Below are 25,406 nucleotides of genomic sequence, written 5' to 3' on the forward strand. Positions count from 1 at the left end.
AAGGGGACGTTCAGTTAAACATGTGCCTCCTTCCGGTCAAGGATGTTTGACTCTTCAGTTTCCTTTCTGGATTTTAAAAAAAAAAAAAATGTACAGAAAAAATATGTATTAACATGTATAACTTGCACTTTTGAAACCAGGACAATGCACCTGAGATCGCTAATAGGTGTAACAATGTCTTCAAGGCTTATGCGCTGATCATTTTATGCGTTCTGTTATAGTGAAAAATATTTTCCAGTAATTACAAAGCGCTTAATCATTTCCCAGCAGTCTATGCAGACAGTCTATTTTATTCGCAGGCTGCATTCCAGGTGTATTTTTCATTGATTTAATTGGCAATTCTCATTAGTAATGCTAATTTAACCGTAAAGCATAACAAAGCATGTATTTCTAACCATTTTCCCCCGGAAGAATCTTTCGATATCTTTTGAAGAATGTGCATAAAAATTTCACTGTCAAATTCTTTACCAGTTACAGTTACAGTTACAGCTAAACTACCCAACTTTAATTGTGATCACGCTGTTTTTTGAAAACTCTGGATTGCATTTTATACTCATAAAAATGTCTTCACTAATTCTACAAATTTATAAATTAAGTTTACAAATCATTGCCGCAATTATATTATCGAATGAACGTGTTATTTTGTGTACGCCTTTGAAAGAAGAAAAGACGAGTAAATATACAAATTTTATTAAAAATTCTGAAATTTAGAGTATATTAACCACGTAAAATGTAAAATAAATTATTTTATCACAGTCATTAAACTGGCTGCCCTTGCAGGATATATGCAGTTTCCGTTGGATTAACATTCTATCACTTTGGTAACAGTTCCACTTGTTCCATCGAGTATTACAGTATCTCCTAAAAAGAATGAACAAACAGAAAATAAATTTGACTTAATATACTAATATATGCTCAATAAAGGAAGATATAACACGCAAAGTGTTGGGGAAAATGGCTGCAGTCTTTGTTTTCATAAATGCTGACTTCTGAATTTTCCAAAATATGGTACAGAATGTTATGAAAACTGTTTCATTGTAGTGGCATAAATGAGTTACATTAATGGCAAAATTTAACTTTTATGTGGTTTTCATAAATATTTCACATATTTATATGAAACTTTTGCAGAGAATATTTACACATTTTTAGAGCGATTTCGAGAGCGCTTAGTTAAAATTTAAAATTTTAGAGTATTTTCTGAATTACTTGATCTGATAGACTTTTTTCTGTATCTTGATTTCCATGATGGGAGAGCTTTTCGTAAATTTTCCAGAAGCATTGATTCTACTATTTGCCACTATGGGTTGCGCACAGAAAAAGCTTTTTTTCAAAAAATCGAAGGCGCATTTTCCATAGATAAAACGCCAGTGGACTCCGCAGGAACGCATTGACAATGTATACATGCAATACCTGCATCAATCTTCATTTTTTCAAGCAATGCAATGGTAGTTTTTGAAGTATGACTTGTTGCTTTGTCTTGTTGAAATTTCGGTCTTTGAAAGTCATTCGGGTAAAGAAATGGAACTTATTCTGTAAATATCGACGTAAAACTTTTCTTGATCGTACGTTGAGTTGATATTAGGCAGTTTTCCCCATTTTTCTTATTTTCACACAATGTGTTTCCATTTATCTCCTACTAAATAATTTACATACATAGTTCTACAAATATTTCTACGTTGGGCTACATGACTCGACACACTGGTGAGCATTCCGTTTTTTTACGTTTTATAAGGTGTAAATCTTGGTTTATTATTTTATTTATTGTTACTACAAATATATTTCGTCACCAACGATTTAATTTAGAAACATTACATACCTTTTTCGGGTATTCATTTGGAGTCGTTTTTCCAAGTAGTAGTAATGACTGATGGTTTTCCTCTTTCCGATTAATAATGTTGCTTTATTTGCACTTCAAAAATTTTTATTAGCACATGCATTTTACAATATTTTTGAATCATGGAATAGGAAGCTCCGGAATAATCCGGAAAGCTCAAAAATGCACCCTTCAATCGACAGCTTGTTTGCATGCGACATTTTGAAAGAAGAATAAGTTTAAAACTAGCTGACGATATTCTTATCTCAAATAATAAGCAGTTGCCAGAAAATATTATTCCAAACATTTGCTTTATTTAAAAAAAATTCTTTATTGAAATCGTTCTAAAATGTGTAAACACCTTTTGTGGTAGAAATTAATAGTTTCATGGAGGTAACTATACAGTTAACAAGAATGCTGCTCTATCGAATATGGAACTATTGATCGCCAGAACCTGCACCTTTTGTTTCGTTATGTCTACATAATTCTGCCTAATATACTACTGAAATCACTTAATAGCAACCTGCAAAAAATGATATAAACTTATAACATTACCACATTCTTTTCGAATGTCTTTACGAGTTTTGCAGGCAAATGCATAAATTATTTCGTAATTAATTTAAAGCATAAAACATTTTAATGAATATATTTTCTGCTCTAAGGAGACTATCTAAAATGTTAATTTATAAATTTAGAGATTCCTGTCATCACACTGCTGAGAGTGTTCTAATTAAATTTTCTAATTTATTTTGAGAAATTTTGTGATTAGAATTACATGTCCAAAACAATATTTAAGTATATATTATTCTTTTTTCAGACACTATGTAGGACACAATCGAACTATGTAGACACTTTGTTTTTCAGACACTATGTAGGAACCATATGTAAGAAATAAAAATTTTATATTAGCCATCTCTGAATTGTAGCTGAGATGCATTCAGGCAGAGGATTAAAGAATGCAGGGGTTATTTGCTAGATAGATTACGATATAACTGTAAGAAAGTAACTGCTTGCAGAAATACGGTATTATTTGTTTATTAAAATGAAAAATATTTACAAAAAGTTTTAAATAAAATTTTTTGAGTATGTACAGGATTTTTGAGGAGGATGATTTTTGATAATGTGCTTACGCAATGTCTATCGCAAATATTGATACTATTTGTATTTATTTGGTATGCATTTATTGAAAACTATGTATAAAAGCCTAATTTCTCAACTTTTATGGCTACACAGATCATACGTCTACAGTTAAACATGATCTCCAGCTTTCGTTACTCAGCCATTTTTGCAACATTCATCATTTGCTACTGAAGGATTTTACGTATTGTTTCCTGACTTTAAACTCATAAACAGGATGCTGTTTACTTAAGTAGACATTTTTTTTTTCATATGATCTCGTAAAGAATTAGTCCCTGGGAATCAAATCAGGTCAACGGCATAGCCAAACTATTGATGCAGCTCTTACCAATTACTATTCTGAAAAAAAAAAAAAAAGTCATTAAAAACCGTTCCGTGCCTGAAACATATTAATGCCTAAAAATTGTTCAAATACAGTTTTAATATAGAGTACAAATATATTTATATGATGTAATTTTTCTAAATACTTTTAAATTTACACCAGGATTTTATAAGTATCCTTTCATATTTGTATGACCTTTACGTTTAATTCAAATGTTTAGCTCATGTTTCATAATGTTCTTTGTTAAATATTGTATTTTGGTATCATATTTCTTCTGTCTTGTGTAAGAATTTTATAAATAATTGGTTATACTGTGAGAAATCTAAAAAAACGTAAAAACTCTGTGAGAAATCTAAAAAAACGTATAAAATTTTTAAACTTTATAACAATAAAATATGAGAGAAAAACTTTCATATAGTATAATAAGTACTTTTAATATAAAGAGTTCTTACGAGCGTGTGGGAGGTTATTTAAAAGATATAAATAAAATTATAACCATTTAAGAACAGTACTTAGTTTCTTGTCCCTTACATTAGAAGCAGGGATAATTACTTGTATGCGCAGTACAAAATTGAGCATTCACATAATGGTTTAGCCATTATTATTGTCATAAACTTAAGCCGTAATAGCCATTAAGTCCGTTCACACCGGTGGAACAGGTTTTAAGCCATAGCCAGTTAGAGAAGGTAAACTTCGGCATGCTTAAATGCTAAGCCCTCATGTGAAGGGTCGTTTCAGTCAGTCATATCAGTCATTTTTTCAGTCGTCAGTGTCAAATCAAATCTACAGTAGCTGACCCAGTACCGTAGGCGGTCAGCGCAGTATTTTTTGATTTTTTAAGAACGTTTTACTAACGCTCTGTTTTAGGTACTCTCGGGTACAGAAAAATGTCCTTCTTTAGGACACCGGATGTTTATACGAATGAAGAAGACAATCGAGCCTCGGACCAGAATTCAGATTGTTCATTTCGTGCTTCGGTAACCAAACCAAAGAAAAAATGGAATAAAGAAGACTTCGTCTTAAACCCCAAGAATAAAGTCAAGTAGATGCCTCCCCTTACTCCAACGAATACTGGAAATGCAAGTGAGGAAGACAAACTGAGAGACATTGCCGCAGAAATCATGGAAAAACTCATCACATCCCCGCAGTTTAAAAACACAACACAGAAAGAAATGGAACAAATAAAAGAAGTAACTGAAAAAATCGATGCAGCAGTTACAGCCAAAGAAGTAGATGAAAAATTACCCACGCCAAAAGAAACATGGATTTCTCCGAAGAAAACCGCAAAACCACCGACAGCCCAAGAATGGAAATAACCCCAAAAGAATCGATTCGAAACTCTGAAACTACAGAAGCCGATGATGAAAAGGAAATTAATACAGACAAGAAGCCTCCTCCTATCGTATTCAAGCAAGAAAATGTAGAATGGCTTGAACTCGTACAGGAAATCAGAAAAGTATGAAATTGAAGCACAAGTTAAAACGAAATTGATATTCGTTAACGTAAAATCAATTGAAGATTATAAATCAGTTCTCGAACTCACTAAAGCGAAAAGCATACCCCACCCTACGTACCTTATGAGTCACGAAAAGCCGATTAAAGTAATCCTGAAGAACCTTCCAGATAGAACTCCAGAAGAAGCGATTTATAATGATCTAGCGAGACGGAAGTTCCCCATTCAAAAAGTAAAACAGTTCTGCAGAAGTGCTAAAAATAATTCAGAAAAACTCTCAGTCTGGCTCCTTGAGTTGCAGAGAAATAAAAACGAATACGCCCTTTACAACTTGAACAACATGTTCAGTGTTAACATCGTTATCGAAAATTACAAGCCCAGGAAACGCCCGATTCAGTGTTTCAGATGCCAGGAGTGGGGACACTCCCAGCACCTGTACACAAACCAAAAAAGATGTTGCAAATGTGGTTTACCTCATCGAAGCAATCTGTGCCAGATGAATAAAGAAGAAAAACCTACATGCTACTTCTGTAAAGAAAATCATGTAACTAGTTACAGAGGTTGTTCGTAATATAAAAAGAAATTCGAACAGAAACCCGCCCAGAAAAAGACTACAGAATTCAAGAAAACACCTGATGACTTCCCGCAGCTCACAAATGAAGAAACTCATGATGCAAAGAAAGCCCACAAGCCACTTTATAGTGAGAAAGTTAAGAAGATCAGAAATGCCCAAAGAAATTGATGAAGCCATATCTTGGCTACAGGATCCCAAAATCAGAAACTTCCTCAACAATATCGTTGAACATCTAGACAGAATCCGCAAAGCTAAAACCCCTTCAGAAAAATTCTCCGCAGGATTTCGTGCAGCAACTTATCTCATGAAATTTGCTGAAGAAAATTAATCCATTCCTACGATGAACTTCAGAAATATTCATCTTTTCGAAGCTGAAAGTCACTGAAACTCAAGCAGCATCGAGGAACAACTTCCGAGAGGGTGACCACCCATGTGACCGGCCTGAACAAATCAGCGAAACTTGCTCTCCTCTGCCAACGCAGCCTCCTGATTCGCCAGCTCTTGATCTTGGCTCTCCACCTCCGGACTCCAAACATCTTCTTGCTTCCATCACCACCACCAGATGGCGACACATCAGCTAACTACTGCTTTTCTTCTCTTTTACAGCTTCTCTTTGATGACTTCCTGCCTGCGGGACCCACTTAATTTCCCCTCAACGCCAGGATCCTTCGGGACTTCTTTCATGTTACTGGGAAGTACTGCCTCAGTGCAGTAGAAACCCAGTATAATCCACATAAGTATCAAAGTATCAAGGGTCGTTTATTTAGATCATCCTGAATGTTTCACATTATGAATGGGTAATAAATATCCGTATGCAATTTGGCCTAAATCACTTCGCACAAAGTTAGCGAGAATGAAGTTTATGTTACTTCACTCCATTTTAAGGTCCATTTACTGAAAATATTTTTGGAAATTAAATATTTAAAATAGGCGTAAATTTTTTAAATATCTGATCGTAACCCGCTTTAAAATACAGTGCAACCTCATTTGTGCGAAATCTGAAGTATCTGAATCATTGATTTCGTATTAAACATGATTATTTAAATTTAGCTATTTATTCTAACAAGCAATGTTATTTATTTTAATAGAAAATAATTTTAAATGTGGTTTATTTTATTCGGATGTCAGTTTTTTTACGATACCAATATAAGGTATTTCTTCCACTTCCCTAGCGTCCTTTGTGGTGTAACGGTAGCACGCTGGGCTGGTATTCCAGAGGTCAGTGGTTTGATTCCCGGCGAAGGCAGTTGCATATTTTTTCACCTTTTCTGCTTCCAATTAACCTAAGGTCTCTACAGTGGCGCCCGAACTAAAAGGGTTGTGGATGATGATTCTCCAAACCCAGGATTTGGCGACTAGGTCATCTAAAACTCTAGTCTCCCTTTAAAAAGGGGAGTATATAAGGTGTTTCTCCCACTTTCCTAGCGTGCCTTCGTGGTGTAACGGTAGCACGCTGGGCCGGTATTCCAGAAGTCCGTGGTTCGATTCCCGGTGAAGGCGGTTGCTCATTTTTCATCTCTCTGGCTTCCAAAAATATCCTAACGTCTCTACACCAATATAAGCTAAAAAAGGTGTAATATCCATATTAGCAAATTTTCCCACAACAGAATCATTAACTAATGCGATTGTTGTCCTTACTGTATGCAATTGTAATGTGATTGTTGTTTAAATTTTCGACTGCATTCTTTTCATAACTCAGTTGGAAAGTGGTTTTTCTAAGGAATTCATGAAGACTAAAGCAAAGTAAGTTTGGAATAAAAGACACAGAAGCAGAGTAAAGAATGGATGATCATAGAAATAGTGAGTACGACACATTTTGTACATATCTAAGAACTAACGAGTACTAAGAACAATGAGAAAATTTTGAAGAATTTCCCTCGCTACATTTGCGTCTCATTTCCTGACTTTTCACCGGAATCATCTTAGATATCTGTTCAATAAATTTTAACTGTGAATAACCAGTCTTTCAGATAACTGACGTAGCACTTCAGCACAAATATTCCTAATATTTGTTGTCAACATATATATATTAAATACTTAACTATCACTTTGTTACTACTGGACTATTTTTCGACGGAATAGGTAATAAAACTTAATTATTTACAATAGAAAGCTGCCTAGTTCATATTTACTGTAGCGTTACTTAAAAAAATACTGTCCACTGTATTTTTGAGTTTTACAGTCATTAGGTTTGTGAAAAATATGCAATGCCATTGTCGGAATTCGAACTCCGGATCTCCAAATTGCCAGCCAGACGTGCTATTCAGTTATAACGTGAAGACACTCGGAAAAGAAGGAAAAAATCCTCATATACTCCCGCTTTTAAAGATTAACTGGGGATGAGGGGAGCAATCACCCGCCCGCCACCTTTTAATTTGGACGCCACTTACAGAGGCTTTTGGAATTTTTCGATGTCAAGAAACTGAAGAAATCCACAGTGACTTTGCCTGGATTCGAATTCCGGGCTTTCCGATTACCAGACAGACGTGCTATGGAGAGCAGGGAGACGAAGACGAACCAGACAGACGAAGAACCAAACAGACGAAGGCATATGGAGAGCAGGGAGAAAATATCTTATAAAGTTCATAAGAAATTTTTAATTTTTACTTTTGTTTACTACTGTACAAACCTGATTTGAAAGCAGTTGTGGCTTTCTGTACTCCTACAACACATGGAAGACCATATTCTCTTGCTACAACAGCACCTAGTGAATGTTAAGAAGAGAAAGGTAGAATTATTTATTATATTATAAGTTAGGAACAAAATAATATATGAACATAATTGTTTATTTTATTTATACTCTTTCATTATGAAAACTTATTATGTTGTTATTCGGTAAAAGTATTTTCTCTGTTTACCGTGTGATATAAGACCTCCTAGAACAGTCACAACTCCCGAAAGAAGAGGAAAATATGGGCTCCAACCAATGTCAGTTGCATTTGTGATAAGTATATCACCATTCTGAAAAATATAAACACATTTATATGCATTTCATCTCAAGTATGTTGTTGTTAAGATATAGTAAATACTTAAATTTTGAGTATAGTAATAAAAATGAAATGCGTTATACAAATTATCTATAGCGTTTTCCTATTAATATCAAAATCATATATTTAAACACAAAAATAGAAGGTGCTACTTTGGTAGACGGTTGCACGGATTTTGGTGATTTACATTGGCGCAATTGTTGGCACGGATTTTACAATCGTCAACCATCTTGAAAAGCGCTGTTTTTACGCATAGTATTCCAAACTTTAAAAATAAATAAATAAATATAGTTAAAAGTAATGGATTAATTTTTTGTTGAAAATGTCGTTTTTTAAGATGGCAGGTAAGTGTAAATAAATACATTTACTATGAGTATAACATACTAAAGTAAGGTTATTAATATTTTCATATAGCAAAGAAGAGAATAAAAACACCGCTATAAAAACATTGTGCCAACGTTTAATTAGATTAAAATATTACTTAAATTGAATATCGAATAAAAAACATTATACCAACATTTAAATGAATTAAAATACAGTCGATTCCGCTTAATTGGGACACTGCTTAATCTGGACAGCCGCTTATTTGGGACTAATCTCAAAGAACAGATACCAAACTAAGAAGCCAATAGAAAATTTATATGTTTAATTGGGAAAACATTCCGCTTAATTGGGACAGTAAATTTAAGATCACAGTACATATTACGAGCTTGTTACGGAGCGTTGTCTTACAGCTTATTGTGCATGCGTTGCCTTACAGCTGATTGTGTATGCGTTGCATCACAGGCGAGCGCAAGGGCGTTCTTATTCAGTTACCATTACACCTCGTACGTGGGCTAATAGTAGGTTGGTGCTTTGGCCCCGGCTACGAGCACCGTAAAAACGCCTAGCGAACCTAACAGTACGACCACGTGTCTGTTGTTTCTACGACCTCTGCTCTTTACCTATTGAACAATGATTGAAAAAGCTCTTTGACTTTCTCGGAGTGCTAATCACGGAGTACGAAGTGAGACCTGATGACAAGTCACTCACTGATAAGGAGAGTATAGAACTACGAGTACTTCGCGGTTTCAGAGCCACACTCCACAAAATGACTCTCCAAGGATCTGAAAACACTGACGTTAAGGAAAATATACCTTCTAGGAACCAAGAACCAACCGGAACCTGGACAATCTATGACAAACTTGGCTGCGGAATCTATGATAGTGGATGAGACGCGGACAAGCAGTAAACGCCCGCTCAGTCCCACCATTGAATTCAATATTCCAGTCGCTAACAGATTTTCCTTTGCTGAAGAAGGAACTGCACTGGACATGGACAGTTCGAATGATGGAATTTACACAGAAATTAAGAAATCTGTCCGGAAAACTAGGCGAACGCACGGGAAACGCCGTTCCCCGGCTATAAACCCAAAAGGTAAAGAACAATCTGTGAATCCTGTTCCTCAGGAAGAGAAACTTCTGAACCCTGCCGCTCAGAAAGAAGAACCACGCGATTCGTCTGCCGTGATCGACACTACCTTTCATCAACCAATCAGTGTGGATGGCCCTAACACTCGAACACACGAGGTTGCTACCAGTAGTCATGATAATGTGACGCCATCTATTGGGGCTACTGAAAAGTCAGCTCACGCGAGTATGTCTTTGGCAGAAAGCGTAGCTCGGCCAATCAAGATCTTGGATGAGGTCACGTGCCCGGTTGGGCCAATGGATAGTGATGCTCGTGAAACTCAGACTGGAGCAACCCGAACTGAGGGTCAGTTCTCTTTCCCGCACAGGGCGGCGAAAATGCCGCCGATTTGTTTTCGAGAATGCAAGTACAACTGGAAATCTTTCACTGAACTGCTTGAAAAGGAACAACTGACCGATTTCACCGCGAAAAAGAAAGGTGAAGGCAACTATGAAATACACACGAAAAATTCGGATACCTTCCGAAGCATGACTGCCCTTTTCGACAAAAAAGAATTTTCTTATCACTCGTTCCTTCTCCCTGAGGAGAAGAAACTCAAAGTTGTGATAAGAAATTTTCCCATTGATGCGAAACCCACGGACATTCAGGAGAAACTCCGTGAAAAAGATTTCACTGCGTTCAAAGTGGAACAACTGATGAAGGGCAGAGGAAAAGATAGGGCTAAAATGCCCCTATTTCTGGTCACTCTTTCTAAGACCCCTAAAAACAATGAGATATATCATCTGAAATATCTAATGTACTTTGACATTAAAGTCGAAAGATATCGTGGTCGGCGTGGGCCGACACAATGCTTTCGATGTCAAAGGTACCATCACGCGCAGGCGGCGTGTCACCACCCGCCTCGCTGCCGTAAATGTGCAGGCCCTCATGAAAGCCGGGACTGGCCGGAACCTAGCCGAAATGTTGTAACTGTCTCGGGAAGCATACCAGCAACTGGAGGGGTTGTGAGGCCTTCCCAAAGCAGAAACCTAATGCCCCCAAGTTTGATGAAAGGGTCATTGTCAATAAATCCTACGCCCAGGCTGTTCAATCTGATATTTTCGCGGGGAAAATTCAGAAAGCTGTAGCGGACGCTCAGCAGGTCATGAAGAACCTTGCTGATCTTATAGCGCTTCTACACAATACAACTGCCATGGCAGAAAAGCAAACTACAGTGAGGCCCGATACTAAGATAAATTATGAATCGTAGGTCCTTAGTAAAAATGACCCCAGTGACGATCATGACATGGAATGCGCAGAACATTATCACCAAAATTAGCGAGCTGCAGGACTTTCTCACACATTACAACATTGACATTGCACTAATCACTGAGACACACGCTACGCCAGCGCACTCCCTGAGTATTGCTAACTATCGCAGTTATCGCTGTGATAGGATCAGACATAGAGGCGGAGGTGCCGTAATCTATGTTAAGCGGAGTTTGGATCCCTGCTTCTACGCTTCTGACAATTCTTACGGGTTTGAAGAAGTTAGGGTAATCGTTCGGATCCCTAATTTGGGAAATATGCTTGTATGCGCCCTTTACAACACTCCAGATCTCAGGCTGCAAGATCAACACTTACAGAATTTGCTAAATAACCCCTTTCCCACCATAATCGGAGGTGATCTTAATGCTAAACATGTTAGCTGGGGGTGCCGCAAAACGAATAAAAACGGTGATATCCTTCAAAACTTCCTGTTCAATTATCCATACTACATTTACCCTCCAGAAGATTTTACTTTCCGGCCTACTCACCCAATACAGTATCCAGACATACTGGATCTTTTCCTCACATCTGATAACTTACCGATCACTACGGAAGTAATCAATGATCTTTCTTCAGATCACGTGCCAGTTCTGGCACACCTTGGTATTGGCAGGCCTGAAGCAAGCACCACTTACAAAATTACTGATTGGGAAAAATTTAAATCTGAAATTAACAAAGACCGCCCCAAAACAGAGCAACTTAAAAATACGCATGATATCACAAGTATCACCACCTGCATTGAGAGGCATTGCAAAATTCTACTACAGAAATTATTAATAAAAAACATCACTTCAAACTTCCGCAAGAAATTAAATTAATTAGCCAAACACGAAATAGACTCCGTAAGATCTTTGCCTACTCACGTGATCCAGCAATTAAATCGCAAATTAATAAACTTAATCGCAATATTAAAAAGTTAATTGACTCCCACCAGACTAAACTTTGGAATAACAAAATTGAAAAATTAAATGCGGAAGACGGAGAATTCTGGAAGTCCCTCCGTTTAATGAAGTCGACAAAAACAAGCAACAAACCTCTACAGGACGACACTGGATTCAAATACAGCAACGAAGACAAAGCTAAAGCCTTTGCCGCCCATTTCGCCAAGCAGTTCACTCCAAATGAGACCCCTTCAGACCGAAATTTCATTAGTCACATTAACATGTCTGTCGATAATTGGATTAACCAGCCCAGTGTTAAAAATATCCCTGTTTTTACATCTCCCACAGAAGTTAGCTCTATGATAACTAAACTTCATAATAGAAAAGCACCAGGGAAGGACAAAATCTCTAATACAATGATTAAACATTTGCCTGGTAATTTCATTAACAAACTCTGTAGCATTTACAACGCCTGCCTGTACCTATGCTATTTCCCAGCTGAGTGGAAACAAGCGGTTGTCATCTTAATTCCCAAACCGGGAAAAGATAATACAAGAATGGATGCGTTTCGCCCAATCAGCTTGCTTCCTGCACTGGTAAAGATCCTAGAGAGAATTATCTGTAAAAGACTACAGCCAGCCCTAAACGCGCTTCCAAACCAGTAGTTTGGATTCCGTAAAGGATTGCCTACCACAATGCAGCTTGTCAGAATCGTTGAATATTTAAGCGCAGCTATTCATAAGCACCAGACAACTGCTTTCCTTATGCTGGACATGGCAAAAGCCTTTGACTGCGTCTGGCATAGCGGACTTATCTACAAGCTTGCTTCCCTTGATCTCCCCAGGGAAACGATTTTGATTCTTCACTCCTTTGTAAGTGATCGATCCTTCTATGTCAGGCAGGGCGATTTTTATTCTGAAAACACATTAATTAAAGCTGACGTCCCCCAAGGAAGCATCCTTGGGCCTATTCTCTATCTTATATATGCTAAGGACTTCCCTATGATTGAAAATACAAACTGCATCACCGCCTGCTACGCGGACGACACCGCCATTCTTTCTAGTTCACTTAATCCACGACATGCCATGATCAGAATACAAAACCACACACACAAAAGAGAGGAATGGTGTCTCAAATGGAGGACGTCCATTAATGCCACAAAATATAAATTATTACTGATAGGACGGTATAGAAGAAAAAACACTGATGCAGATCTGACCCTCTTTAATGAAACGGTGCCCAAAGTCAGAGAGGCTACATACTTGGGAGTTCGTTTTAACGGCTCGCTTACATGGGGTCCTCACATTTCCAGGACCATCGGGAAAGCCATAGGAGTCTCTAGGAAGCTCCGAAACTTTCTTGACGCCTCTTCACCACTGGATCTTGTTCGCAAGAAGCACATTTACACATCAATATTAAGACCCATCCTTACATATGCCTCCCCTGCATGGTGCTCTGTTCCCTTTTCCGTATTAAATAAATTGCAGGTTTTCCAAAACAACTACTTACGAAAAATCACAGGAGCACCCTGGTTCTTTCGCAATGAACAGCTACACAGAGACCTTAAACTCCAAAATCTGGCGTTATTCATCAATAAATTAAATAATAATTTTTTCAAGAAAGCCATCACCAACGCGGAGGTAAATTATTCTGACAATTTTAAGTACGAGCTCCTAGAAATTGACATCAATTTAAGGCCCTATGCAACCCACATTTATCGGAATCCCCCATAAATACTCCTAACTTCTGTCAGCCAATTTTTGAAGTTTCAAAGTATGACTTCTTCATTTACACTGGCCTGGGCCACATCTACACAATCTTCCTGCAGTCCCTTATCAAGGTATTCCTGCGAAGCACTGTATGTTATGTCTCCCCTAACTGGGGTTATTTGAGGTGCCTGTAATAGCGGGATATAATTCCTGCTGAAACAGGCATATCAAAAGTATCAAAGTAACCTCGTACGTGACGACTGTTTCGATTGTTGCATATTTATTCACTCACAATACACACCGCGCGTGAACAGTGCATAAACTTATTGTTCAAAAATTTAACCCTTGCCAAAATGCCAAGAAATGATTTGACACTTTCTAGCAAAATTGCTTTGCTAGATAAAATAAAAAGCTAACCACCTAATACAAGTTATCGCCGGTTCGCTGAGATAACTGGAGTACCAAAATCTACCATATCGCGTGTCTTATGACAAGAAAGTCAACTGCGTGAGGAATTGGTTTTACAAGAAGGACAAGCAGGAACATCCAAAAGGAAACGCGAGGGGAAGGATCCAGACGTCGAAGAAGCACTAGATCAATGGTTTTCTATTGTTAGTGGCAGGGGCGTAAATATCAACGGCCCGATATTGAAGGCGAAGTCAGAGGAGTTAGCTAAAAAACTGGGCCGCAGTGATTTCAAAGCAACTGACGGGTGGTTATCGCGATGTAAAACAAAACACAACATTAAATTTAAAAAAGAGCACGGTGAAAAGGGCAGTGCCGACAAGGAAAGTTCCGAACAGTGGAAAACTACGAAAATTCCTTTTTTTTTACAGAATTTTTGTGCTGATGATATTTACAATGCTGATGAAACCGGCTTCTATTATCGTGCTACGCAAGACGGTTCCTTATGCTATAAACACATTGCACTAACTGGTTATAAAAAAGCGATGGGCCGCATTACTGTGTTATGCTGTACAAATATGTCAGGTACTGACAACGAAAGCTACTGATCATAGGAAAAAGTGCTAGACCTCGATGCTTTAAGGGGTTGTGCATGGAGGGTTTACCAGTGGAGTACCATGCAAACAAAAATGCGTGGATGACTTCTGAAATTTTTCGAAATTGGCTTACCAGTTGAGACCGAAATTTACAACATAAAAGAAGAAAAATTTTGCTGATTGTTGACAATTGTGCGGCACACTCTCATTTAGACAATCTACAAAATATACAGCTGGAATTTCTTCCTCCTAATACCACATCTTTAATGCAACCAATGGACATGGGGTAATAAAACATTTTAAGACTTTGTATTGTGGGAAATTGGTTAATTACATATTAGAATCCATTGATGAAAATTTATTAACAACTTCCACAACAGCCAGAGAGATAAGTTCAAAAATTTCTCTTTTGCAAGCAATACAGTTTGTCGTTGATAGTTGGCGAGCTATAAAAGCCACTACAATACAGAACTGCTTTACTAATTGTGGCTTTAAACCCCTAGAAATTTCCGAAAATTTAAGCAACATAGAAAATGAGGATATGTTGCAACTTCCTATTTGTATTAACTATGAAGAATTTTCAACAATAGATAACAATTTACCATGCTACGATGATAATGAAAACTGTGAGGATTCAATCGTAGAAGGTATTAAATCAAAACATGGAAAATTAGACGATGATGAACATGAGTCACCTGTGCCTGTGACTAACCAGGAAGCAGAAAAATGTATTGCCACGTTACAGCGTTATTTTATGCAGGAAGGAAATGAAGGGAGCCCTGCATCCGCACTGAATATCTGCGCTGATTTTGTAGAAAAGAAATGCTACAAAAACAAAAAACAGACTACACTTGACTCATTTTTGTAATTTTAATTTAGAATTTCAGATTCATATTAATTTTAGATAAATATTAATACATAATTTCCCCATTTGTAATTTACATTTATTAAAATTATTGAAAAAATATGTATTGTTTAATTTACTACCGGTTATTGGTCTTAGTTTCCAAAACCAAATAAATTTATTTAAAAAACTGTGAAATTCGCTTAATTGGGACAAAATGCCCGGTCCCGATGTGTCCCAATTAAGCGGAATCGACTGTATTACTAAATTCAAATACTTTAAAATACATTATATAGAATATAATTAACATTAAAACATATGTGATAATAATTATCTCAGCAATTTTTGAAAATAGCGTATTAATTTTTTTTAACAAAAATTGAAGTATACAATTATAAAATAAAAGAAAAATATGTACTTACATTTTTTTGAGTCATTTAACCTGTCGTTTATTGATAAGTACCACAAAAAAAATCGGAATCATAATTTAGATATCAATGAAAAAAATTTGAAAAATGTAATATCAAGGGCAGGAATAAAAAAAAAATTATAAATAGATAAAGCAATTTAGAGCCAAATTAATGGATCATGAACATTAAAAATAAAAAAATTAAAAAAAAAATCCAATAATAGGTATTGTTTTTTAAGATTTCGAAGATCCTTTAACCGCCCCTCCACAAGGACAATTTTTTGATTCCGATGCCAATAATTCTTGGTACCTACCAATAACAACATTCATCTTTGAAACAGACTACTCAGGCGAACGCAGTTCGCGTAAGCGGGCTCCCGCACGGATGCGCTATCCCAGACTTATAAACTTTTGACGATTTTCGAATACATATGCACATAACGCGTGTAGAAAAACATCAGAAAAATCAGTCCATAGTTCTTAAAAGTGGGAGAGTTCCTAGGAAAATGGCGCGGTAATGCACAAATTTTCAGTAACCAATCAAGGAGCTGATTACAGCTCGTTAATGCACAAATATTCTATAACCAATCAGAGAGCTGATTACATCACGTCTAGAATTAAAATTATTTAAATAATCATACATAATAAAATAATTTTTCAAAAAAAATGCAAAATTAAATTGTATTTTAATATTTAACAGCCATAAATAATGTTTAAAACATAAGATTAAATTTATAGATGTTAAAACTAATTACTTTTAAAGTAAGGTGACGTCATTGATTACATCATCCACAACATAAAATTTCATAAAATATCATAAACAATAAAATTTTTATTTCAAATAAAAATGCAAAATTAAATTCATTTTTAATATTTAGAAGCCATAAATAATATTTAAAACACGGAATTTATGCATAATAAAACGCAATATTTTTTAAATAAAAGGACAACAAAGTATCGGTTACCATAAATAACTTATCCACCAATGGGTTTACTATAAGTCGTATTACTCGCCAAAAGAAAAATCACCAAAAAATCGCCAAAATCCGTGCAACCGTCTACCAAAGTAGCACCAAATAGAAAAATGTTTCAACTAACCTGTATTGTAGAAGCTTCCTTCAAAGAGAGAACAACTCTAGCTTTTGCTTTCACTCTCCCTTGGCACACTGGTGTTCCTTTAAAATAATAATAATACAAAACTTAATTAGATATTCAAAAATTCTTTAAGTTTAACATATGTATTTTGTTTATTTACTTAATGCATTGATTGCTATATGCAAGATATAAATACCAAATTAATGTTAAGAACTGAGAATTGTGAAACTTTTATAAATTATTTTCAACCGCGTTTCATTTGAAACACGTTAATAGCAGGTATCGCTCTATGTGAGTACATTACTGTGCTAAACAATTAGCAGGCTAAGTTTCTACTAAAAGAGAAATACACCTTGTTTGTATGTAGAAATGTACTAGTTCAATTGATATCATAGTGAAAAAGCTAAAAACGTTGCCATTTATTAATAATGTTGCGTGCGTACGGGTTCGTAATGGATTGAATGCACAAGTCCGATGAAATGTGAATAAAATTTCATCGGAAATTTCATCGATGAAATTTATGGTAAAAGCGCAGAATAGGCTGCATCAACAAAGTTCAGTAGGAGGAGCTGCGTGACGTCCATAAATTGGTGGGACTAAGCTTATGACGTCACAATGGCCCACCAGCGGCCGAGCGGTAAAATCGCTGAACACTGGTAGTTCGGTCCGAGGTTCGAATCCCGCGAACGGGCTGGCTGCATGGGCGTTTTCGTGGTTTTCCCCATGTGTAACGTGTATACGAGCCAGTTTCCCTTAGAAAGTCCTCCACGAAAGGCATCCCTCCCCTTAGGCAGATAGCCCTAGTGTGCTTTGCCGTATTCTCAATACACACACACACACACACACACTATGACGTCACAATGCAGTCTCCATGGACCTTATAAGACCTTATAAGACTAACGCAAACGGGTTTTCTCCCTCCGGATGTGATCAAGGTGACAGCGTTGCCGGCTGTCACCTTGATCACATCCGGAGGAGTAGAGACGACTTGCAGAAATTTAACATTGGTTGGCTATTGCAGTGTGTATAATTATCAAGAAAAAGCTGTATGTAGCGCCTCATTTCACAAATTAGAATTTCTATATATTTTTATTTTTGAAATTGAGATTGATTTTTAGAACTTTAGCATATTTATCAAGCATAATTAACGTTCCAAATAATTATAATTTATATAATATTCCATGCTTGCAGGGCTGGATATTTTTTTAGCTTTTCCTATGCTGTAAGGAGATTTGTAACTACTTCTGTTAGAAAATAATATTTTAAATCTGAACTAATAGAAAATTTCAAACAAGCAATTTTCTCTTGCAATTTTTATGCTTTTTATGGGTGTAAATAAGTAAAAAGTACTAAACATTTAAAAACTAGTTTTTGAAAGTTTTGTTTAAAATTCTAAATTGTGCTGCTTTTTTAAAATTATAGATGAGTATTATAGCACAATTTCTATAAAGGAATTTTATTTCAATTATCTTTCATAATACATCATAGTGCTAAACACTTTTGACGCCTTAAAATTTTTTATACATTTAATTCTAATATTAAAATTGTATTTAACCGTAATAATTAATTTTGCTTGCATTTTATAGTGACTATTTTTTTAATTTATTTTTAGTTCTGCATAAGTGTTTTTTTTTTTTTTTTAAATTTTATTTTTTATTTACTGTTAATTTAATTCATTAAACCAAAGCGGCGATCGCCTAGAAAGGCTGTTAGTTTCGAAGCGGAATTTTGCGCTGTTTTACTATAAGTGTCAGTGTCTCCTTGCAAACTGTTGTTACCAAATATTATCGCCCTGTATTATGTGTAAAGAAATTAAATAATGAAGAATCTGCATGAATACATGTATGTTTCTCGCACTGTGACAAAAACGGCAGTATCTAGAGCCATCAAATTTTGAATAATGTAATCCTCCAACCGAATCTGGATGGCCGAATTTCGAATTTATTTTAATCTATTTCATATTTTGTAAAACTTTAACGAATTTTTGATTAAAAAACTCAACGAGTTCAGAGCGAGCACTGTACGGAAAATAACAGTTTTATCTCCAGTGCGGAAATTCTAAAGATTTGCTGTTTTCAAATGTATTTGGTTTACGGGCGAAGAACATGATATTCAATAAATATACGTAACACACAAAACTTTAAAAAAAAGGTTCCTTTTTGGGCGTAATACAAAATTTGAGTACTTCTGGATTTTATTTTATCTTTTTTTTTCCCTTTCATTACGCTTAGAAAATTTTATGCTCCGAATTTTATGAATTATTAAAATAACTAATCCACTTTAATGTTAATAATTTAATGATCCTATAATCAAATAAATATGATCGTTTTGTAATGTTATTATTGTTTGAAAATCACTGCCTGAAAATTTTCATTAAATTTTTTTTAAAAAATTATCAGAACTTGTTTAATTTTACTTATTTATTTCAAAGCATCACGTACTATCAATCTTATTTAATTTTACTTTATTTTTACGCAAAATTAAGTTCATAAATTTTGTGCTTAGAGTTTTTACCTTTTTACCAAAGTAAAGATGTTTGTACAAGAATTACGCGTGAAAAAAATGCGCGAAATGCAGTAAAAAGTGCTTTAATGAGATATATTAAATCCTATTTGGAAAAAACTGTGGCTTTCATAATCTCATCACTATACAACGTATCACATTTAATAATTAAAAAGAGTTATGAGATACAAACGCCATAGGTTTCAATGTTAAAGTAAACCAGATCGTCCCTACTCTTTCTTGCCAACATGTCGGTGACGCGCGCCCCGCCCACTGGGTTAGTCTATTTCTTATAAGTTCCATGGCAGTCTCGCATTTACACTACGTGTACTTTCTATGTTCTCTTAAAAATAACAATAATAAATTGTTTATTATTGTAAATTAATATCAAATTCTTTACTTTTAATTTACATTTATAACATTTAACCTTAGGCGTTACTGATAATAAGTATAATAAATTGTTTATATTTAAAATTACCATGATACAGTGAGCGAATTCTACCATTATTAAAACGATAAACAACGTCGCAGTCTCTAATACTTGTAGAGCTTCAATATTTTCAAAGATTTTTATTAAATTATTATTATTATTTTTATAATTTTTTTTATTTATAAAAATAAAATATTTTTTTAAATTTAAATTTATATTGTGGAACGTTTCAATTTTATCATTTTTACAAATTACCTTCTTGCTACGTAACGACATAATTCCTTAGATACCAATAATTAGACAATTTTCATTATTTCTAAAAATTTTAAACTTTACATTAATAAAAAAAGAAGAATATTTTTTATTGCATATGAACATCATTACACAGCTTTCATATCAGTTTCTAAAATTCCTAAATCATGCCATATTCTGTGTAGGCATGCTACAATTCTACGCATTAATAAATAAAAAATCTAATTTCTCAGAATGAAAGAAATAATATAATAAAATAAATACTACAAACTTGGAACACTAAGCAATGCTTCACATACGCACGCACACACATATTATCAATGAACTCATATTATCAAGTGCAATTACGATACCAAACACTACGTATTAAAATATGAGGTAAACGTTACTTCAAGAGTTAAAGTTAACAATTTTGCTACTGTTGAGTAGATCGTCGGGCTATCGATATATGTCGTAAGTCGGAAAGCGTTATAAACATATCAAAGCCAAAAAATTAAAAATACAATTTAAATGAAAAATGACGTCTTAAATATAATTCACAATTAAAACAACAATACAAATTTAAAATACACTAACGATATGTTAAACATTGCACATAAATAAAGTTACATTACTGCTCGGCATCACACACGACCTCGTTTTCTCTTCTACACAACGATCAGTATTCGCTCGAAAACCATCAAAGAATTCCACAAACTCGGTGTCCATGTGCTCATCCATCTATTTTCACTTAAAGAAAAATCATAGAATTGCTCAAACTCAGCATTGCGCAACACATTGACTTTGACCATGTGCACATCGATCTATTTTTACTTAAAAAAACATCCCAGAATTGCACAACCTCGGCATTGCGCACCACACTGGCTTTGCCCATGTGCACATCGATCTATTTTCACTTCAAAAAACATCCCAGAATTGCACAAACTCGGGATCGCGCACCACATTGGCTTTGCCCATGTGCACATCGATCTATTTTCACTTAAAAAACATCCCAGAATTGCACAAACTCGGCATTGTGCACCACTCAAAATCGTCTATACGTCTCAAAACCGTCTCTCTACTAGTTTCATATTTGTTCCACAAATTGGGCACTTATACGATATTGTAATCAAACTTTTCTCCATACACCACTCAATAGCGCTCTTTTTGCCTCTTCGCTCCAACTAATTAAAAAAATCCAGATTCAGATACTCGTCCATTCTGCAGTAAGCACCGATTTAGACACACTCATCAATAATCAAAACATTCTTTAAGCAAAAGAATGCTTTTCTGTATTTTCAGAAGTTACGGTTATAATTTTTAATTCATGCATTCAATATTTTTAATCGTTTTCTAAGGATCGTTTGGTATCTTAATAATACATTTGTGAGAGATAATTCGTTGCATTAAATGCTAACACTACCACACAACACACAAAAGTAGATTTATAATTTAAAAAATCTCGCGCAGAACATTATAAACCTACCATTTCAACTCAGTTAAAATATAATTTAAGTTTTCTTTAAATACGAAGCTATAGCATACTTATAACTTGTTTTTAAGAAGAGGCGTAATAAATATTACGTCATAAAAAGGCGTGTCCAAGCATAAGAGAAGTAAACACAGCATCGACTGATGCAGCCTATTCTGCGATTTAGCCAAAATTTATTCTTATCACAACCAATAAAACAAAATGCTGAAATTTCCTCAGAGATATTCGTACAATATCGCAATATCTCACAGTAGTTATATTTTATACTACTAAAATGTTGAATAGAACTCAATTCAAAATACTGAGAAAGATAATCTGATCTCACGGCGAATTCGCTACAATCAATAACAGCACTAAGTAAACAACTACCAAACAACTGAATTGAGATGTTTTTCTTCGGCTGTTATAAGCTTTTTAATCCTGCACGAGAACATTCTGCTATTTTCTCGATTTCTCTGGACAGTAAAAGAGTACAATTATGAGATATCTATTTAATAAACTGTTAAATGCGCGTGTTCCTGTATTTTAGTTTTTCCCGCGTAGCTTTCTCTTCAAATAAGTCTCGCGCTGCATTGCACGGGAATATAAAACAATTTTAATTACAAATTCTACAAAAAATAGCTAAATAAATACAAAAACCGTAACAATAATATGCTAATAAAAAGGAAATACTTAAAGTTTTAAAAGAATTTTTATACTTACTTGGGGATATTTACGCTTTCTCCATCAGAACTGATTTGTTTTCTTCATTAATCTTACAATATTTTGTATTGTAAATTTGATACAGAAAAGCTACCAATATTTTGCATGAATTCTCATGCAAATCTCATTCCCTTCAAATTTGTTGTTAATTCACTTGTAATATTTTGCAAACAGATATTTGACAAAATATTTTTCGACAATAATAATGTACTATTTAATAACCGTAAGAAAATATTTTATTTTTTAATTCTACATTAAATTTTAGATTTTTTTCCTGGCAAAAATAAATGAATTAAATTGAAAAATGCTGTGTTTTAAAATAAGTTCTATAAAATACTATAGTATATTGTGAAATTTATAAATTCTACGAAAAAGCTAAGCAGTATTACTACTAATGTCTATAATCATTGAAGTTTTTTACATACCTGTTAATGTAAAGGACTCTGAATACTTTGAAAGACTTTCCTGTTCTTGTTCAATCTAAAATTCAAATATAAGAAATTAATAACGCAATCTAAATAATCTAAAATACTGTTTTCATTTATTTTAGAACATTTGATATTTATAAAATTTTTAACTATTTTAAATACGTTACTGATGAAAAAACTGTTACTTACTGGTTTAGGTATGCCTTCAATAATTTCTGGGAACTGTAGGGCATCTAGTTTTGGATGAAGACGTTTTCTTCTGATTGCCCTTTGTAAATAAAAAACATTTTGTCACGTTCAGTAAGCATTCGACAAAATTTTAGGCGTATTTCATGACATTTTGCAATATTTCCAAACTTAATGACAGTCATAGACTATGTACTTTGGAAATATTATGGAGTTTATTAAAAAATAAAAAAACACATTTTGCTCGCAACGAAATATTTTCCTCTAGCAGTATATCAAGCCTTTTTCAGTTGAAATCAGCATTAAACAACGACTGAAGATTTCCGATTATTAAAAAAATATTTTTTAGATATTATTGCATTTTTAATCGGTTTTACACACTCAATCTTCGTCTGATAAATGCTTAATTTATGTTGATTTAAGTTGCATGCCGATTAAAAAATTAGTCTGGAATGAGGAAAATAATGTTCAAACATTTTTTTAATTAAAAAAGTATTCTTGAGCGGGATAGTTATGAAAAGTGACTACAGTCAGTTAACAACTTACTTCACTTAGAAAGAAGGGAAAATGACGACAGAATGCTCTTGGTTCCTACTGCAGGATATAGATCTATATGCTGTATCTCTTTGCATATTTTTATATAAATAATTCACATCCTTTCCTAACATCAGTATTTGAACCGAGTCTGCCCCCTCACCATTGGATGAGCCTTAACCAGAGCCATCTTAACGTTAGTAACACCGTAAGGTATATTTTAATTTTATAATAGTTATTTTAAGTTTATGCTTCTTTCCTATACTTCTTAGCTTCAGGTTACAATTCCCTACCAGAATGAGTTCTTAGAATCGCGTTAAATGCAAGTGAGAAGGAGAATAGCGCTTAAGTCAAGTTCCACTGACTTCAAGAGAGAGAGAGTTAGGATTTCTGAATAGCGCGCGTTTGCCTTTGGGCTAAGTCTTTCTAAGCTGTTACTACGCTCTGCCGTATTAAGTGCTAATTTAGTAACCCAAGTGGAGGCTTTGCTGTACGTCCTGAGAAAGGGGCCGACTGTTAATCTTATTTTGAGCAGATAAAGGGTAAGTAACCCTTCTTGAGTTTACGTTTCTGTTTTTGGACATAAGCGATTATTCGCTTAAGTCCAAGAACTTAAGCCAATAGGTCACTTAATTTGACAGAATACGAGGGAGGAACTCTATCAAGATTATGGCAGAAGCAAAATTAAAGATTAATTTGATTTTTTCCAGCAGCATTGCTTAAGAGTACTTGGGCAATGGATAGATGCAGTCTGCCATCTGAGAGATATATAAATCAGTTATTACTTAGTTTATGACATCAGACATATGCGCATAACTCAGACATATTTACTTACGAAGTGAGTTTCAGATTTATAAGCAAGCTGAGATGTAGTTTACTTACTTTGTAACTAATCCCGGTTTCCTTGAAATTATTAAGTCTCTAATCTCTTCTGATGTAAGAAAAAATATCAGCTGGCTATCTGGAAGCAAACCTTCTTGAACCATCAGTCTCCCTAGTTGATGACAAGACTTCCTCATCCAATCAACTGTTTTAATAACCATTGACTGCAAAGAAATGAAAATATGAATTTTTACATTTATAATTAAAACTGTATAAAATTTTCAATGAAACTGATAAAGAAACTTAAATTATGCATATATATAACGGTGCACTAGCAAATAAATAACGTAATTTCGATGGTTTAATTTGTTAAATGAAATGAAATATATTTTGAATATTTTTATATAATATTACGCAAATAGCAATAAGTTTGAGTGTTGCTTATGTGTAATGGACGCATAAATTTATCTTTCTTTTTTATATTTTTTTAATTTTTTCCGTATGCAAATATCTTCTCATTCATTACATATTTCTTGATTTTCTCAAATACCTTTTTATCGTTTCCGGAAGCTTTATTTTAGATTATCTCCAATTTTTCAGTGAATAATTTCGCAGCAATAAATTCATGAATTTTAGGTTTTTTTGACGAACAGAACACATTCCAACTTCAAAAATTAAAAGTAACTCAATTCTTCTGATGTAGAATTATACGGCATATATTCATTTGAAGGACCATAATGAAAGATATATTTTCGGCATTTGGTTACAATTTTTATAGTTTTATTACAGTTTATGGAAAGATTTATGTAAGCACGGTAAGAGTAATATTTTAAACAGGTTTTTATTTGATTTTTTTTAAAGAATAAAAATAACATTTTTTAAACGCAAAATAAAAATGTTTACTGCGAAATATCTTAGTTTAACTAAATTTTTAAAAAATTCAATGCATTTTCGACTGCATTTCTAAAATAAATTACGATTTTCTATTTCTTTTCCACTGTTCGTCAAAAAGAAGAGTAAAATACTTGCGGTTTTTTCAGTTATTCCAAATTATGTTTAATTTAAAGTTCTTATTTTAAGCTACTCATTAAAGGATGGTTGCCGTAAATAAGCATTTTTTTAGTAGCACTTTAAAG

The 25,406-nt window shown here is 34.4% G+C and overlaps 1 protein-coding gene across 2 annotated transcripts in view; it reads right to left on the reverse strand.

Annotated features, from left to right (window-relative positions):
* Nucleotides 1-674: 674 nt before the first annotated feature.
* Nucleotides 675-25,406, reverse strand: part of LOC118186462 (uncharacterized) — a 147,522-nt gene continuing 122,790 nt past the window's right edge. For both annotated transcript variants that reach the window (XM_035356564.2, XM_035356563.2), the window contains exons 34-40: nucleotides 24,331-24,494; nucleotides 22,918-22,996; nucleotides 22,726-22,780; nucleotides 16,947-17,023; nucleotides 8,158-8,260; nucleotides 7,929-8,003; nucleotides 675-861 (exon numbers count right to left, since the gene is read on the reverse strand). In XM_035356564.2, coding sequence (XP_035212455.1) covers nucleotides 803-861; nucleotides 7,929-8,003; nucleotides 8,158-8,260; nucleotides 16,947-17,023; nucleotides 22,726-22,780; nucleotides 22,918-22,996; nucleotides 24,331-24,494 — 612 coding nt within the window. In that variant the 3' untranslated portion in view covers nucleotides 675-802. The remainder of the gene's footprint in view (nucleotides 862-7,928; nucleotides 8,004-8,157; nucleotides 8,261-16,946; nucleotides 17,024-22,725; nucleotides 22,781-22,917; nucleotides 22,997-24,330; nucleotides 24,495-25,406) is intronic.

Source organism: Stegodyphus dumicola, chromosome 8 (genome assembly GCF_044657685.1).
Source record: "Stegodyphus dumicola isolate Sdum_Otavi_A_Nest chromosome 8, ASM4465768v1".
In the NCBI taxonomy this organism is placed as follows: Eukaryota; Metazoa; Arthropoda; class Arachnida; order Araneae; family Eresidae; genus Stegodyphus; species Stegodyphus dumicola.